The following is a 17,500-nucleotide window of genomic DNA, read 5'->3' as shown; positions in this document are numbered from 1 at the left end:
TTTTTTTTCTTTTTTTTTTTTTCTCCCCCACACCCCCTTCATTTTTCTGGGCGTTGATATGATGGCTCGTTCTCTGAATTGAAAAAAATTTGAAAATCTTTCGGAGATTTCGATCGAGTCTTTTTTTTTTTTTTTTTTTTTCTTTTTCTTTTTTTTCGAATCCTTGCTTCGAATTGCGCTTTTGATTCGATATCATCGATCGGTGGGGGGAAAAAAAATTTTTTTTTTTTAAATATTATTCGTTAGGGGGAAAGTTAAATTCAGAAATCGTGTAGTAGTGCGTGTTGGTGTTGTAGTTTCGAAGCTTAGTTTCGAATCAGTGGATCGGGGTATCGATATTGACGGCCAGAAATAATAGATGAGAAACCGATAGAAAGTCAGGTGGGCTGTTTCTCTCTCTCTTTCTCTCTCTCTCTCTCTCTCTCTCTCTTTCTCTCTCGCCTCCCAGGACAGACCCGTACGAAAATCCATAAATGGGGCGCTCTTTCGCATTATTCGATTCCTTCTGCCGATCACTCTTTTCACTATTTCACTTTCTCCATCTTGCATTCTTCTCACACTTTCGCCTCTACCTTTCTCTCTCTCTCTCTCTCTCTCTGTCTCTCGCTCTCGCTCTTTCTCTATTTGTCTCCGTCATTTTATATATATATATATATACATCCTCTCTCGATTCTCCTTTTTCCATCCTCTATATTATTCGAGATATGTCCTTCACATTTTTCATATTGGATTCGAATTGACAAATCGTCATTCGTTTTTACAATAGTTAGCCAGGAATCCCGGTTGAATACTCAAGATTAAATTAAATCAGTTTCCTTCGTTTTATGTGATAAAAGAATTGATGGGAAGTTACATTTAAAAAAAAGAAAAAAAAAAAAATTAAAGTAAGCTTGAGTGATCAACTAATTAATCAATCGTGAATATATTAATATATATCCTGGAAAAATTCGAATGTTGTTCGAAAAAAAAAGAAAAATTCTGAAAATCGTATTCACGATTAATATTCATTCCTTGGTTGCAAAATCAAATCAGCACGAACATTCCGTTCGAGCACATCGTTCATCCTCCTTCGTCACATTCCTTTCATACGCGACACGCATATTCAACAATAACGAATACATTCGCAACCGTTTGGCCACTAACCGTTTAACCATTTCAACACGAGGCCACTCGCCGTAAATGTCCAGAGATCAGACACATTTCTTCGACAAAGAAAAAAAGAAAAACTAATTCCAATTCCAAACGCTTTATCATTTCGCTTCGCCCTTCCCAAGATAAAAAAATCCCTCGTCCTAAAAAAAAAAAAAAAATCCAAACTCGATCTATTTTCTCCTTCGTCGAAAATAAAAATTATTACACACAAGTATTATTATTATGATGTTGTTCCTCCCACTCACCACACATACAATAGAAACACAGATACATACGAAACACACACACACACACACAGAGGTACGCACAGACACATAGACAGATAGACAGAGTGACCACACGTGAGTCTTTATCGCCTCATCCAACTGTTCCCGGAGCTGCCCCCGGTTTTGCGCCCCACCCCAAGCCCCTCAGCCCCCTTTGGCCACATAGATAGAGTGCCATGCCATGCGTGTTCGCTCTTGCTGTAGGTATGTCGCGAGTTTCAACGCGGGGCGTGCAAACGCGGCGAGACGGAGTGCCGGTTTGCGCACCCCCTCGAGACGGTGCAGGCGAACGAGGACGGCTCTGTGACGGTCTGCATGGACGCTGTCAAGGGCCGATGCAATCGGGACCCCTGCCGCTATTTCCACCCCCCTCTGCACCTTCAAGCCCACATTAAGGCCGCACAATCTCGGGCTAGCATTGCGGTAATGCATTCTCTCTCTCTCTCTCTCTCTCTCTCTCTCTCTCTCTCTCTCTCTCTCTCTCTCTTTCTCTCTCTATCTCTCTCTATCTATCTATCTATCTATCTATCTATCTATTTCTCTATTTTTGCCTTTTCTTCTTTTTCTTCTTCTTCTTCTTCTTCTTCTTCTTTATCAAACTGTGTCTTTCTGTATCATCGCTAACTATCTCTCTTTCCTCTCATTCTAAACTCTTTCTTTCACTTGTCCGTCTATCTAGCATCTTGACCATCCCAACGAATCGTTCGATTTTATTATCGTCCTACATCATCCTCTGTTTTCTTATTGTTTTGTTTTATTTTCTTTTTTTTTTTATTTTTCGTTCCTCTATTTTCTTTTCCCTTTTCGTCGGATACCTTGACCCCTTTTTTTCCCCTCCGAGGCATGGTACGGGAGAAGCCGTGATACCGATACACTATTTCTCTTCTCTTCGAAAGCGTAGAGGAAACCTTTTCATCCTAATATCCGATAAGTCTTGCCGAGAGCTCCCTTTGAATCTTTGTCCCCGCGACCAGGGATCCTCCGCCGCGATGACCACGCGACAAAAGATGTAGCTGTCGTCATTAAAGGAATGAGATAGATGGCAGACGGGGTGGGTGGATAAAGAATCGGCGGTGGAGACCGTGGTCGAGGAAAAAAAGTCTCTCAGGAACCGTGTCCCTATCTCTCTCTCTCTCTCTTATGAGAATCGCGAGAACTGGCCGCGGTTCTCCGTTCTCGGAATCGTTAACGAGTCATCCTTGAAAAAGGGATTTCTTGAAAGAAAGTTTCCCTCCTCTCGAGGGACTTCTTCCTCGAATTGATACTCGGTGAAAGAATCGTCGTGCGAACAATCGTCTCTCGAATTTCTCTTTCTTATCTCTCACGAGATAGATATTGATGCGCGTATCATTAGTAAATTTCTGTGAAACTTTATTGACTCGATATTTGGGATGGCAACGAATTAAATTTAATTCACGCACGCTGCCACTTGGAAGTTGGGGATCGAGGTATATGAGAATATTGGTATTACTAACTGTTTAAATAGATTATTGATATTTTTCCAAAAATATCGAAGTAATCTTTTTCTTCCTTCAATAATTTTTTATCGAATAAACTCTGCTCCCTTGAGAATACAAGTAAAATACCGTCGAATCAGATTTATTCTTTCAACTTTTAAGTGGCACAATTCTTTCGAGATGATCGTAAAAAAAGTATGAAATTTCAATATTGCGAAAAAGAGATCTAGTTCCAAAATCCGTTAAAACCCATCGAAGATCCTGCGACGATTTTCCCCCTCCATTCACCATCTTTCTTCACTCTAACTCTCTTCTCGCCTCTCTCTGTTTCTCTCTCTCTCTCTCTTTCTTTCAGTTCCATGTGGCGTGTGCTTCATGTGCGGCGGATGTCTTGTACACGTATCTTTCTTTATCGTTTCTTTTCTCTCTCTCTCTCTCTCTCTCTCTCTCTCTCTTTCTCTCCTATCCCTGTTATTGTCTCTCGTCGCTGGAAAGTGGTTATCAGCCGGTGCTGTTGTCTTGTTTGAGTCTGGGCTGAGCTTCGCGGAAAGATATATTGGTGGTGAAAGTCTGGCCGCTACGTTGTGTATTCGTGGCTTTAATTGGCACGCCTATCGGCGAGGAATCGAAGCGATTTTGCATGCGGAAAACGATCGAAATTTGCGCAGACAAAAAGGGATAATTTCAGCCTGTGAACCGACTCGTAACATTGTCAGATATATATTTAGAAAGAAACGAAAGAGGAAAGAGAATATTCTTTCGATTCGTTCCATTCCATTCCACGGTACGTAGTGTTCGTCTAACGATCGAAAGGGAAGCCGAGTAAATGCGTATCGAGGCGCTTTGAAAGGAGAACCCTGGAGAAAAAGACGGAAGTTACGTCGTTCTCGAAGAACAAAAGACTCTCGAAGTGCACGCATATCCTACTTGACCGCACATCGAACTCTTCTTCTCCCCTTCTCTTTCTTTCTCATCCCTCGCGTCATTTCTTCTCTATCTTCTCTCTGTCTCTAACTCTCTCTCTCTCTCTCTCTCTCTTTCTCTATCTCTATCTGTTTCTTTCTCTATCTTTCTCTATATCTCTATATCTGTTCTTCGATCTTTCACATGTACTCTCTGTCACCCTCTTTCAGTTTCCTGGGTTTGCGTCAAAAGGAGCTTTCGTTGCTGCGCTGCTTTTCGCCAATCTACGTCGAGTATATACGTCGGGCTTCCCCCTTGAACGCAGTAGTCCCTTTCTTACTATATATATATATATATATATATACGCTGGTTACACATCGAGCTCTCTCTCTCTCTCTTTTCTCTGTATTTATCTATCTATTCACTTATTTATATATTTTTATATATATTACGTATTATTATATAGCGATACGTATATATATATATTTATATATATACATATATTTTTATATATATATATATATATATTTCTCTATCTGTATGGCACTGTCGCACGTGAGACAGGTTAACGAACCACAAAGTAAAATTGGCCAATAGTTGCGCAGTGCTCGAATTAACGCGATAACCGTAGCGGGTAGCGTGTCGTCGAGCATGAATCGAGTAAATGTCCCTAGGAAAGTTACTAGCGCCCCCATCGAAGCCCGAGATAGCGCGCGTTAATTAAACGTGTCGATCGGTAACGCAGAATTTATTACCCACCGGATAATTGTGTAAGGAAGTAATGAAAAGTGAAACGAGGCGCCAAATTCGATACGGTTATCGTCCAGATGTATATTACATTAGTTTCTCTCACGTTATGTAACCCAGTTACAGTCCTATATTTTCATTTATTTCGTTTTATCCGATTATTCATTTTTCTCTTCGGTACAGCCTCTATCTCACTCTCCCCTTCCCCTTCCTCATCCTAAATTTTTTTTCGATCATTTACAATTTTCTTCTCGTCTCTTGTCTTTTTCTTTTTCTTTTTTTTTTTTTCTCTCCTTCCTTTTTAGTTCTCTCTTGTTCTCCTCTCACTCGACGTCCCATCGTTCGATACGCCGTCTCCTCTCCCCAAAAATACCTTCATTGTTTGTCGCTTTTGTGTTCGTCCAGTTTTACTATTACATTATTCCTTGTATGATGTTCAGCCGTTCTCGTAGCGTGTAGTGAGTAGTACACGAGGCAGAATTCTTGTTAACATCACCAAAAAAACACCACTGTTCTATTTCTCTCTTTCTAGCAGCCTATCGCAGCTATCCAGGTGCAAAGAACTAGTTGCAATACACCAATCACCTGTTTCGGTGGCTAGGTCGTAATAAAAGTACAAGATGTTTCCGCAGCCACACGTGACCGCTCCATTTCAATATGTCACAACTGTCACACGATTTATCTGTTTCTTTATTTATTAACGTTTTATATATATATATTTATTTAATTCTCTCTATGGTTGAAACATTACATTCTGATAATATATATATATATTATTTATTGATAATTATGCAATAGCTCCGTAAGACGCTCGACAAAAATTTCCACGTCGAAATGGAGCGTGATCACGATCTTGTAAATAAGAATTAGTAGTTAAAGTGATATGTCTTTTACGAATGACACGTACACCACTCTGCTGACAAGCTGTGCTGCACGAACCCCGGCTATCAACCCTCGCTGCTGTTTTGCTGCCCCACACAAAAACGCTACACTCGAGAATTGTCGAGCCTAGAGAGAAAAAAAAAAAAAAGTCTAAAGTAATATGAAAATCGAGATAAAAAATAAATAAATAAATAAATAAACGTGAAGGAAAGATGTTAAAGATACGCATCCATAATAATAATAATAGTCCGAGAGGCACTCGGATCCGATGATACGTTGGGGTTGTTGGGAGAAAGGGAGCGTGTTTCTTGGATCCCTCCTGTCTTCGTTCACGTTTGCACGCGTTCTCGCGACGATCTTCGCGAAATTCAAGAAAATTTCGTGCTTTGTTGAAAAAAAAAGAGAAAAAAAAAAAAAAAATCTCGCGATCTTTCCTCGATCACATCGTTCGTGATCCTTTTTTTTTTTTTTTTTGTGAAAAAGAAATGTTTGCGCGCGATCCTCGTTTCATCCCTTTGACGAATTTTAACGAGATTCTCGATCTCGAGGAAGGATCGACGAGAAATGGCAAAAGGGCAAAGGAAAGAGAAAAAAAAAAAAAAAAACGAGGGGAGAAAGAGTATCGTTTAAGAGAAAGCAGGCAAGCTGAGGAGGCAGCCGATGGAAAAATTCATACGTTTCCTCGAACGACGGGGGAGAATAGATATTTCCACGCTTCGACCGTTCGCGAATCTGTCTCTTCGGGGGACCGAAAATTGTCCATTGTCCGGGGGATAGATAAAAAAAAAAAAGAAAGAAAGAAAGAAAAAAAGAGAGGAAAGAAAAAAGAAAAGAGCGAGGAAAATCAGAAAAACTGGCGAAAACAAAAGAAAAAGAGGAAAGGAAAAAAAACAGAAGGAAAAAGACAAAAGAAAGAATAATAAAAAAAAAGAAAAAGGAAAAAAAAAGAGAGAAACGAGAGAATGCGAGAAAGACATTTTCAGCAACGTCGCGCGTCAGAAGATCTGCAGCCACACCCGGACACAATGGAAGAAAAGTCTCACATGGATGATTGCGGCAGACCAGCTTGTTGGCAGGGAAGTCTCATTCTCTAAAAGTGGTTTTCAATTTCCCAAGGGTGCATACCGCGTACCGATGGAGTAACCCCCCTCGTCTGAAAATTTGCCTCGAGCTCGTGCCATGGCGTCTATCCGCCATTTTGGCCACGCGATTTCACGCCGAAAGATCGCGAAATTTCCGTCTTCAATAATTCTCTACCTGTTTGTACGATCTTTATGATCTTGTAAAAATATCTCTTCAGCTTTAATTTGAATTTGTTGCCTTAGCCTTTTTTTTTTTTTTTTTTTTTAGATATTGGGTTGATTAAAAAGTAGACTTTCGTCATTTACAAAGAAAAGAGAGGAAAAAGAAAATAAATTTCATTTTTTTTTATTGAACTCGTTTTAAATTCCGTCTATAATAGTGCAACGAATTAGACAATGAATGTCTGTGAAAGAACCAAATTGCCTGTGTCTGTGAAAAAAGATTTTTTGATCAACCCAATAGAATAATACGGTACGGCCATTCAACTAATAAAATCAATCGTAAACATTTGATCGCAGAAATCATTGCTCGTGAACACTTTAATTCGTATATATAGAATAAAATAAAATAAAATAAAATAAAAAGGCAATCGCGGTCGGCGAGGCGAATTTGTCAAATAAACCGATTTAATCACTCCGCCCTTTGATCTATCCATTCGTTTCGAGCATCCCATTCATTCATTCATTCCGTCCCTCCCTCCCTCCCCTCCCCTCACTCTCGCATCGTTTCCACGATATTCCATTAGATCGATTAACCTCGACCTCTCGTCATCGTATCATCGACCACGCAATCGAGGATCGCGTCCCCTCCTCTTCTCCCCCTCCCTCCCCATCCATCGTCTAATCGAATTCAATGCGACTGTTCGAAAATGCACTCTTCGGAATTGCTAACGCCGTGATGTCTGAATGTTTGTCAAACAATACGACACGAAATATGTCCCCTATATGTGTGTGTGTGTGTGTGTGTGTGTGTGCGCGATATAACACCCACAGAAAAGAGAGTGATCCACCGCTGCGATGTGATGCAAAAAAAAAAAAAAAAAAAAAAAGAAAGCACGATGGACCGAAGCCGATAGTAAGAATCACTATATATACTGTCCAACAATATTTCGATTTCCGCATACAGAATGTTACACACGTTCAGCACGCACATGTGACACGCACCTACACACGTACATTCGCCTACATACACACGCTCGATACATCTCGTGAAACCGACGTCGTCCCACGTCCCAGGAAGAGATGCAGAACTTCGAGGACCGAAGTGATGGCAACCAGCACCGTTCACCCAACGGGATGAAACAAATTAAACGAATCTGTGTATCTTTCGTGAATTTTTTCAGGAACCACCAGAGTGATTGTTGAAACCAGTGAATCGAAATCGGAAAAGGATTCGTTCCTCTCGTTTCATCTTGTCCTCTCTCTTGTTCAAGTCGCGCCTGTAATATCGAGATGGTTATCTCTCTCGTTTCTTCCATTCTTTGTCTCTTGAAGAAAATCAACGAAAGGGAAGGGGAGGGGGAGGAGACACGAGAGCGCAGGATGAAACGAAAGGATATCACGAAGGAAACTAATAAATTTCGACAGATAGTTCGATGAATTATTGCAGGTGTTGCTGAAGTCAGAAACGCCATATCCCGATGGGCGATCGAATGGGGCGATCCACCGGTTATGTTCCTTTTCGCTCTTTGTATTTCAATTCTATATATGTATGTATATATATATATATGTATATATGTATATGTATATGTATATACATATGAATATGTATATTATTTCTCATCACTTTATCGTCTTGATCCGTTTTTCTTTTTTTTCTATTTTCATTTTATTTTCAATTACCAGGACGCGCCTGCTTCTCCCATTCTAACCGAGCCATGCACAAGGGCGTCCATTGTCGTATTAAATTCGCAGATAGTTGTGGAGACTCCCATCTTCTATTTATCCACTTTATATATATTTATATATATATATATATATACCGTTATTATCACATATTTTTATCCAATTTAAAAAAAAACAATTGTTCACAGATATTTCTTTTTAGGGTGTCACGTGCTCTCGCCATATCGAGCTCCCCGTTCATTTTACTCTTTTCTCTTTCAAACTTGTATTTTTTCAGCTGGACCCGTGGATCACGGTCCGGGTAAACGCAGTTTCACACCGAAACCACGATCTCTGTTATTTCCTTCCACCAGCACCAGTTTGTATATTTCGCAGTGTTTCTTCCATCTCATCCGACCGCGTTTATTGGATCAAAAAAATAAAAAAAAAAAAAAAAGAAAAAAGAGAAAAAAAGAAAAAAAAGAAACGTGTGATTGTTGGCGCGCAATCGCGACTCGACACTCTTCCTCCCGGGTTTTCACGTCGATGTTTCCATTATGAAAAACGAGAGATCGCGGGAAAGAATGGACGATCAGATCGCGGTAGAACGGATGCAAGGCAATTAAGTACACGCGTCAGGCTTGAGCGCCGCGTGAGAGCAACCCGAGAAGCGTGTCGCGTCTGCGCATTAATTTACACGTGTCGTTTTACGAGCTGTTCGACCGTCAAACATAAACACGTGTATTCGTATGTATATCTTCATCAATGTTGTAGATGTACATATTATATATACGTATAATGTATCATGTTTGTTTTCTTCTTTTGGTATACATATATATATATATATAAAGCTGTATATATATATATATATATATATATATATATATATATATATATAGCTTTGAATTAAGTTGTACATAAATTACGCATATAGATAATGAGGATAATTATAAATACGTTGTTTTACGATTAACTTGGACATTTTATTGTATATTATATTATTATTATTATTATATACGCGATACTGTCGTTTCTTGCCTTTAGCCTCAACTGGTCTGTTTTTCTTTTTTTGATTTTTATCTTGCCCTCTTCCGCCTGACGATGCTTCTTCATGCTTGCTGACAAAAATATACCTTCGTGCGCTTCGCTACCTGCCAATTAACGCCTGCGAAAAATTATGCCGACCGAAAAATCTTCCCCCTCTGTGCGCCCTGGATACCTGATAATTCCTCGGGGGAAAAAAAAAAAAATATCAAACCACCTGCAATGACTATATAACGCCGAATGCAACGAATGGAAAACAAAAAAACAAAAAAAAATAATAATAATAATAACAACACAATTGGAAAAATACACTGCACAACGTATAATTGTTACAATTTACAATCAACGAAACAACACGGAAACTTGGAAACGTCTACTCTATGACGAAATAATCTCTGGTCGGCGTGCCTATGGTAATCTCTCTCTCTATGGGGCACGAAACTGAAAAATAAAAAAAAAAAAAAAATATTCGTAACAAATGCAAAAAAAAAAAAAAAAAAATGAAATATATTGGGGGAAAAAAAAAAAATGATGGATTGACGGGGAAATTTGGACGATCGAAAATACATACAAATACGCAAAACACGGAAATAAAAAACGAAAAAAAAAAAAAAAAAAAACTAAAAATGAAAAAGCAGACGGCGACTATGCCGACGAACGTAGCGGGAATGGGCGCGTTGGCTGGCGGAGTGTCAGGAGTGCCGGCAACTGCGGTTCCCGGAGGACTTCAGAGCGCCAGTATGGCAAGCATCGAACTCGGCAAGAAGCGGATGCGCGACTCCAATGATGATCTGCTAATGGTACCACGGCTTATGCATGAAGTACACTTTCCTTTTTTTCGTAGCTGAATTCCGCGAAATTGGCCCGAACTATTTTCGTTCTATTTTTCTTTTTTTTTTTTTTTTTTTATTCTTTCTCTTCTTTTTCTTTCGTATTAATTATATATTATCAGGGTGCGATTGCATTTAAGAGCGAAGGTTAATATTTTTTTTTTTTTTATTATTATTATTTCTCACGAGTGGGCATTGAATCGAGAAAGAGTGTCATTGTCACGATGAAATGTGACATTCGTGAGAAATATTCATAAGAACAATTCTCGTGAGCAATTTTTCAGAGTTCTATTCTCAAATGTACTGGCACCCATATTGGTTTCCGATGGACGTTGGTTGGAAACGTCATTGCGTCACGAAGGGTGAGTAACTGTGAATTAGCACCTTAAATAGCTTTATTTTTGAGTTTACGAAATATTCGTGGCGGAAATTATTTGATAGATTGATACCGGAATGATTTTTTTTTTTTTTTTTTTTTTTTTTTAGTTTGATAAATTGATGTTTTATTTGTATACACATAGAATATTTATGAATTGTTTTATTTCGTTTCGAATTACGCTGATTAATTGCTGTTTGTTAAAGCGTTTCTTGCTTTTTGTAGATTTTAGTTTTTATTATTTTTCTAGATTTTTTGTTTTCAATGCTTTTAATATAACATTTAATATATGTACCGATTTTTAATACAAATTAAAAGGAAGATCGAAATATTTAATTTAATTTAGATGTAGCGAGATTTAAATGTTCTTAATGTCGTTATATAATATCTCTAAAGGAAGAAGAATACCTTTTTTCGTATAGTTTTGAGAAAATTGAAATTTAAAAAAAAAAAAGATTTTAATTCTCAATCGATAAATATTACAAAACAATGCAATATAAGCATATTTGCAATAAATAAATATCAAAATTATTTATTAATAACTGACTACAATAATATAAAATATTTGAAGAAAATATTTCTAGTTTTCACATTAATTGAAAAGATAAATTATTGGTGCTAATTTATAGTAATTCACTTTTTACAATGCTTAAAACAATTTTAGAAATTTAACAAAATAATATATATACATAATATAGTATATATGTATAATCATAACTAATACTAATGTTATTTTTGTGATCCAGTAAAATCGAGCATCGAGAGACACGTATGTACTCTAAATCTAAATCATGGTTTCTGCTTCCATAAGGCTTCCAGACACCCGCAAGCGATAGTAGCGCCGCGCGTGTTCCAAAAAACGGAAGAACGAAATCAAGAAGTTCGGGCCATTTTCCGGAAGTTCCTCGTAGTCTCGTATCTTTAAGTTTATGGACATATAAATTCATTGCGATTGTGAATACACTGCCGAGCGCGCTTAGAGCTCTAGCTCTTCTCTTTCTCTCTCTCTCTTTCTCTCTCTCGTATCATATAATATATTTTCTTCTTTTTTCTCTCTCTTTCTTCTCTCTTTCTTTATTTCTTTCTTTTTATTACTTCTAATAAGAATCTCGTTGCGCTTTGTTCAACCTCGAGAAAAGCATATGTTGCTCGAGAAATTTTTGCGCGTGTTCCAGATTATATACGAGCTCCGCACTTTTAATTTTTTTTTTTTCGCGCTTCTTTTATTATTTTTCTCTCTTCTTTATTACTTTTTTTTCCATCTTTTCTTTCCGTCCTTTCTTTTTTTATTACCTTTTCATATTTTTTGTTATCAGTAATTATTTATTACAATACACCAATTAATTTTTATTCGCATTTTAATTGCATACGATACACGAACATTAAATTTTTCTTTTCTCTCGAAATTTTCTTCGCTCGCGAAATAAAATTTTTAATAAATCTATCTATATTTCTCTCTCTCTCTCTCTCTCTCTTTCTCTCTCTGTTTCTTCCATTCTGTACTCTTTCATTTTTCGTTGGTTTCTTCAGACAATTTACTTATTTTTCATCGTTTAATTTCGCTTCGTATTCTGTCGTTCGTTGCAATGTTGTCCGTATCAGAGCTTACGCCTCGTAATGTATTTATAGATCGCTTCGTTGTTTTTTATCGATCATCAACCACAAATCGCCAAGAAAAAACCTAAAAATATTCGTCGATGTTTCGTTTAAATTTAAAATTTCGTTGAAAAAAGAATCGAATTTGAAAAAAATTACAAAAAAAAAAAAAAAAAAAAAGAAATCACTGTTTATCGATTGCAAAAGGTTCGTGGTTGTTGACGATGTACACGATCAATTTTCACGTAAACTTACCCCCTCTGGCGAAACCCTCTCCGTTAAATAAGAGAGGATCAGCGATCGAATGACGATCGTAATCGATCGCGATCCGATCGCGATGGCTATTGCTTCACAGTTTCGAATCACGCGCGCATTTTTCGAAATTTTTCAAATTCAATTCGAATCGTCGAATACACGACGAAACGCCACATCGACGATCATCGTCCACGTTTCGTTCCATTCTCTCTTATGTGATGAAAATAATCTTGCCTCGTCAAAAATTAATCGATATGATTGGCAATGAAACGATTATTATTCGAGACAACTCTTCTCAATTATTTTCAATAATTTTAGTGGATTTTTAGCAGATTATCGATGATATGCGCCCGTGTTTCGTAGCAAAACATCATTGACGAAATTCTATAACTCTAATCTCCGTATCGTCAGGACCTGCATTGATAAGAGATAACGAAAATACGATAAAGAAACGATAGAAGAGATCGATTTCCTTCGATTTCTGTGACGAAAAAAAATAGAAGAGAACAGTTGTGCCACTGTGGTTGTGCTTAGAAAATCTTAATGATACGATGTAAATATATATATATATATTTCAAGAAAGATGAGAAGATGAAGGATATATAAAAGTGAATGAAATACCATTTTATGGTACTGCGTTTACGGAGCGTTAGATATGTGTAAACTCTGAGCTTGCGCCGATGATGCATGTTGTGCTTAAGCGACTACCGAGGTGATGGTGTTCAAGCGTCATCCCCTCGACGCTCTAGACGATGACACGAAAGTTTTGTCTTTTTTCGAATAGAGAACCAAAAAAAAAAAAAAAAAAAAAAACTTGTATACGCGATATTTTTCGTGAAATATTTTTCCTTTCTTTTTTTTCTTTTTTCTTTTTTTTTCTTTTCTTTTCTTTTCTTTTTTTTTTTTTTTTTTAATTTAACATTACTTTCTTCGTCGGACAATACCTCCTCTCTTGGTTTTCAGAGTCGTACGTCGAAATTGCTAAGAGCACAGTAGATTTGCTTTAATATACACAGGCTAACTTTTCTACGCTATTTCAGTCTTAGGATGCGAATATATCTGAGAGTAAAATTCTTGAGAATTACTTTCGAGAGTTATTTATTTATTTATTTTTTTTTTCTTGTCACTTAATAATGGATACTTAACGCAGTGTCCAAAATAAATTGTGAAAAATACTCTCTCAAGAGCAGTGCTGTTTAGGAGCTGTTCCTGTAGAGAACGTTCGGGCAACATCGGGTAAAGTCGGATAACGTTCGGCTAATATCGTATAACATCGGACATTTTCGGCAATGCAATAGACAATGCAATAATCAGAGCCAGTAGAGGCTAAAATCTTAAAAATCCAACTTTGCTCTCATTTCTACTGCTATCCATTACTCTTAGTATTGCTTGTGGGTATCGTTGCCAGGAGAATTTCATCACAGATTTTGTCACAATGGGTGAACAGCACTGCTCAAGACTCCGTAGAATGTTTTACTCTTAAATGTATTTACTTATCTTATCTTTCTTTCGTCGTTTCTTCCATTCTCTTCTTTTTGTTTCATTTTTATTTTTTTCTTTTTAACGTATACTCCTATTCGATCCATTCGATTCTTCGTAATATTTTTCGAATAATATGTTTTCTATTTTTTTTTTTTTTTTTATTTCGCGTTTTTTCTTTACGATAAAACCAAAAGACAGACGGACATTGTTTCACATGTATATCTTGCACTTGAGCTTGCGACATGTTCCTCAATCCCTCTCTGTAAATGGCAAAAACGAATTTTCTCCGCCACTATTTACACGCCGAGACTTATACATCTGGTTAATTACACCATGAGTCCCGCTGTTTCGTGAGCACATTTTTTTCTCTCTCTCTCTCTTTCTCTATCTCTTTATTTCTTTTCTTTATCCCTCTGTCACATTCGATATATATATATATATTATACACGCAATATATATATTTATACTCGTATAACAAAACAAGTCTTATTCGCATTCGTACCCGCTCTCTCTCTCTTTCTATATATATATCTCGACAACAAACCTTTTCTTTATACCAGCTTCTCAGCTTTTGCATCTGAAACTTTGTGCAGCTTCTATCTATCTTTTCTTCTATTCTTCTTCTTCTTCTTCTTCTTCTTCTAACTTTAATCTTTCAATACACTTGAGTAAAGAGTAAAGAAATAAATAAATAAATAAAAGAAAAACGAAAAAGAAAGAAAGAAACTTTCTCCCCTTTCGTTTCGCCTCTTCTATCTGATGATTAATCACCGTGCAATCCATGTTTGGCATTTCAAGCTCGAAACTTTATTTTTTTTTTTTCTTTTATTATCGCGATTCTCTCCTTTTCTCTCTCTCTCTCTCTCTCTTTTATTTACTTTTTTCCAACCAGTCAGGTAGCTTTCATTCGAACGAAAATCCGATTCCTCCTAAGAAAATCTCAGCATTCCGTTGTTCAGAGATCTTCCTCTTAAGATTGTATACAGATATACAGATATACACGGCAGATTAGCCGTGATAAGCTCGATCGAGATTCATAACTGTGTCAAGAAATAAATAGAATAATAACGAAACGACGAATGAACGTATATTTCTTTTTTTTTTTATTTCTTCTTCTTTCCTTTTCACCCACTATTTTTTTCTCTATTCCACTCTTTTTCTCTGTCGCTGTCTGTCTCTAATTACTCTCTGTTTGCTCGAAAGCTTATTCCTCAAAATAGGAGAACCGAGAAGTAAAAGAGAAAGAAAAGCTTATCGTCCATGTTTGCGTTCGGCGTTATGCGTTTCTAATGGATCATTTTTTTTTTTTTTTCGACTCTGAATCGAAGCAGGATCAACGATTTCTCTCGATTTAATTGGCAACATGGTGTGTTTCCATGTTATTACGCAAGAAATTTGCCTGGTCTTTCTGACACGCTTCTCCTCGATTTTCGTAGAAACAGGGATTGCGAAGGAGACGAATGTTTGAAATGTTTGAAAGGAAAAAAAAAAAAAAAAAAAAAAAAAAAACGAAAATAGAGCGAAACAGCCGAAACGAGAAATTAAATTAACAAAAAAAAAAGTATATATATATATATATATATAAACAAAGAAAAAAAGAAAGAAAAGGAACAGAAAAACGAGAATTTTACAGTTATCCAACAACGATCGTCGTCATTTGGGAACGTCGCCGCAAGCTGCGTCATCGGCACAACTTTTACACACTACTACCACTACTATTTACTACTTAACTACTAACTAACTACTATTACTATTAGTTTACTATTACTACTACTATTTACTACTACTACTACTACTACTACTACTACTATTACTACTACTACTACTACTACTACTACTACTACTACTACTACTACTACTACTACTACTACTACTACTACTATTACTACAACCATCTACTTTTGTCGTGTTGTGTATCACCCATCCGACAAATTGAATATATCTAATTCTGTTTCTCCGAGAACCGATATACCACATCTCCTCTCTCTTTTTCTCTCTCTTTCTCTATCTTTCTCTCTCTCTCTCTTCCTACGAGAATCCAATTATACAGACGCAACTCGTATAACCTCATCCTCGAAATTAGTTGAAACCGATCCTGTCTTTGTTGCAGATGGACATGAAGTCTGTCGGATCGTTCTACTACGAGAACTTTGTAAGTGCAGAAATCTAACCACTGAATCATAAAAAAAAAAAAAAAAAAAAAAACGCTGATTAACGTTTATATATTAATACGATATATAATAATTATAAGATTCAATTTTTGATTATTTCACTCATGCTTTTCGTGTCGAATCGAATTTAATTCAAAAAAATGTTAAACAGCACTGTATGTAATGTAGATTGCTTAACTGTAAAATCTCTTTTCTTCGGGATGAATCGAAGGTGTTGGGCTTGAACAAAAGTACAAAAAATTCAACATGGAAGCCGCTCGTTTCATATGGAAAACAAGCCTGAATTTTTAATTTTTAATCGAAGGAAAATTCCGAGAATACGAAACGATCCTTTTTTCTTTCCGATACGAGAAAAAAAAGAGAAAATGAAATCGTTGCCAAATCGTAATCAATCTCGAGTCAATTGCTCCTCACTCCGAGACAATTTCGAAAAGAAAACGTAAAGAAAGAAAAAGTACAAAATTACTTGAAAAGAGAAACGAACCGAAAGAAAGACAGAGTGGAGGCTTCTCCGTTTCAAACCGGAAGCCTTCACTCGTTCAAGGTTCTCGAACCGCAACGACGAAACCATCGTTCCCGCTAATCTCGAACGTTTCCCACGCTTCTGTTTTACAGGCCTTCCCAGGAATGGTTCCGTATAAACGACCGGCGGGCGACAAGTCCGGCATGCCGGTCTATCAGCCTACCGGCGCGACGACCTATCAACAGTTAATGCAGCTGCAGCAGCCCTTCGTGCCTGTGTCATGTGAGTACACTGGAACACCACCCCTACCCACCCAAACCTCTAACCAATCGGTCGTGCAACCCCCGAACGTGCAAAGCAACCACCACGCGGTGGTAGTTCAGTCCTCCTCCTCCTCCCAAGGAACCGGCGGCGCCACAGTCAATAACTGCGCCGACGCCAACAATGGCGTGATGATGGATCCCTGCAACAACCCACCGCCACCACCTCCAACCGCCGACAATAACAGTAACAATAGTAACGTCAATAACAAGCAGCCGAATCCAACGCAGAATCACGATGCCGAAAACGCGCACAACTCCCCCGAATTGAATCACGCGAGTCCCGCGACAATTTCGCAACAGCAACAACAGCAGCAACAGCACCAGCAACATCAACAGCAACAGGCGCAACAGCAGCAGCAGCAACAACAGCAACAACAGCACCAATTGCAACAACAGCATCAACAGCAGCAATTGCAGAACCAATTGGCGCTGTCGGCCGCCAGCGTGCAACCCGCGATGAGCCCGTTGACCTCGGTCGCCGGCCTAAGCTCGATGCCAGGCGTGGTCATGGCCTCGATGGCCTCGATGACGAACGTGCCCTCGGTCACGAACATGGTGTCCATGGCCAACTACAACGCCACGAACATGGCCAGTTTAAACATGCTGAACAGCCTGGGCATGGCATCCGGATTGCCCGCGTCCCTTGA

The 17,500-nt window shown here is 37.9% G+C and overlaps 1 protein-coding gene across 9 annotated transcripts in view; it reads left to right on the top strand.

Moving 5' to 3' along the window:
* The window catches only part of LOC100871176 (uncharacterized), a 204,197-nt gene that overhangs the window by 183,711 nt on the left and 2,986 nt on the right, over nt 1–17,500 (top strand). For 4 of the 9 annotated variants that reach the window (XM_086913463.1, XM_086913461.1, XM_086913466.1 and 1 more), the window contains 4 exons: nt 1,623–1,841; nt 9,996–10,178; nt 16,007–16,048; nt 16,683–17,500. The exon at nt 16,683–17,500 is cut by the window's right edge and continues 2,986 nt beyond it. In XM_086913463.1, coding sequence (XP_086769589.1) covers nt 1,623–1,841; nt 9,996–10,178; nt 16,007–16,048; nt 16,683–17,500 — 1,262 coding nt within the window. The remainder of the gene's footprint in view (nt 1–1,622; nt 1,842–9,995; nt 10,179–16,006; nt 16,049–16,682) is intronic. The other 5 variants (XM_086913464.1, XM_086913462.1, XM_086913467.1 and 2 more) reach the window with 4 other exon arrangements.

The sequence above is a fragment of the Apis florea genome, unplaced genomic scaffold, assembly GCF_048593485.1.
Source record: "Apis florea isolate Af1SG1 unplaced genomic scaffold, ASM4859348v1 contig_3496_pilon, whole genome shotgun sequence".
In the NCBI taxonomy this organism is placed as follows: domain Eukaryota; kingdom Metazoa; phylum Arthropoda; class Insecta; order Hymenoptera; family Apidae; genus Apis; species Apis florea.
This window is presented reverse-complemented; position numbering and strand designations above follow the sequence as displayed.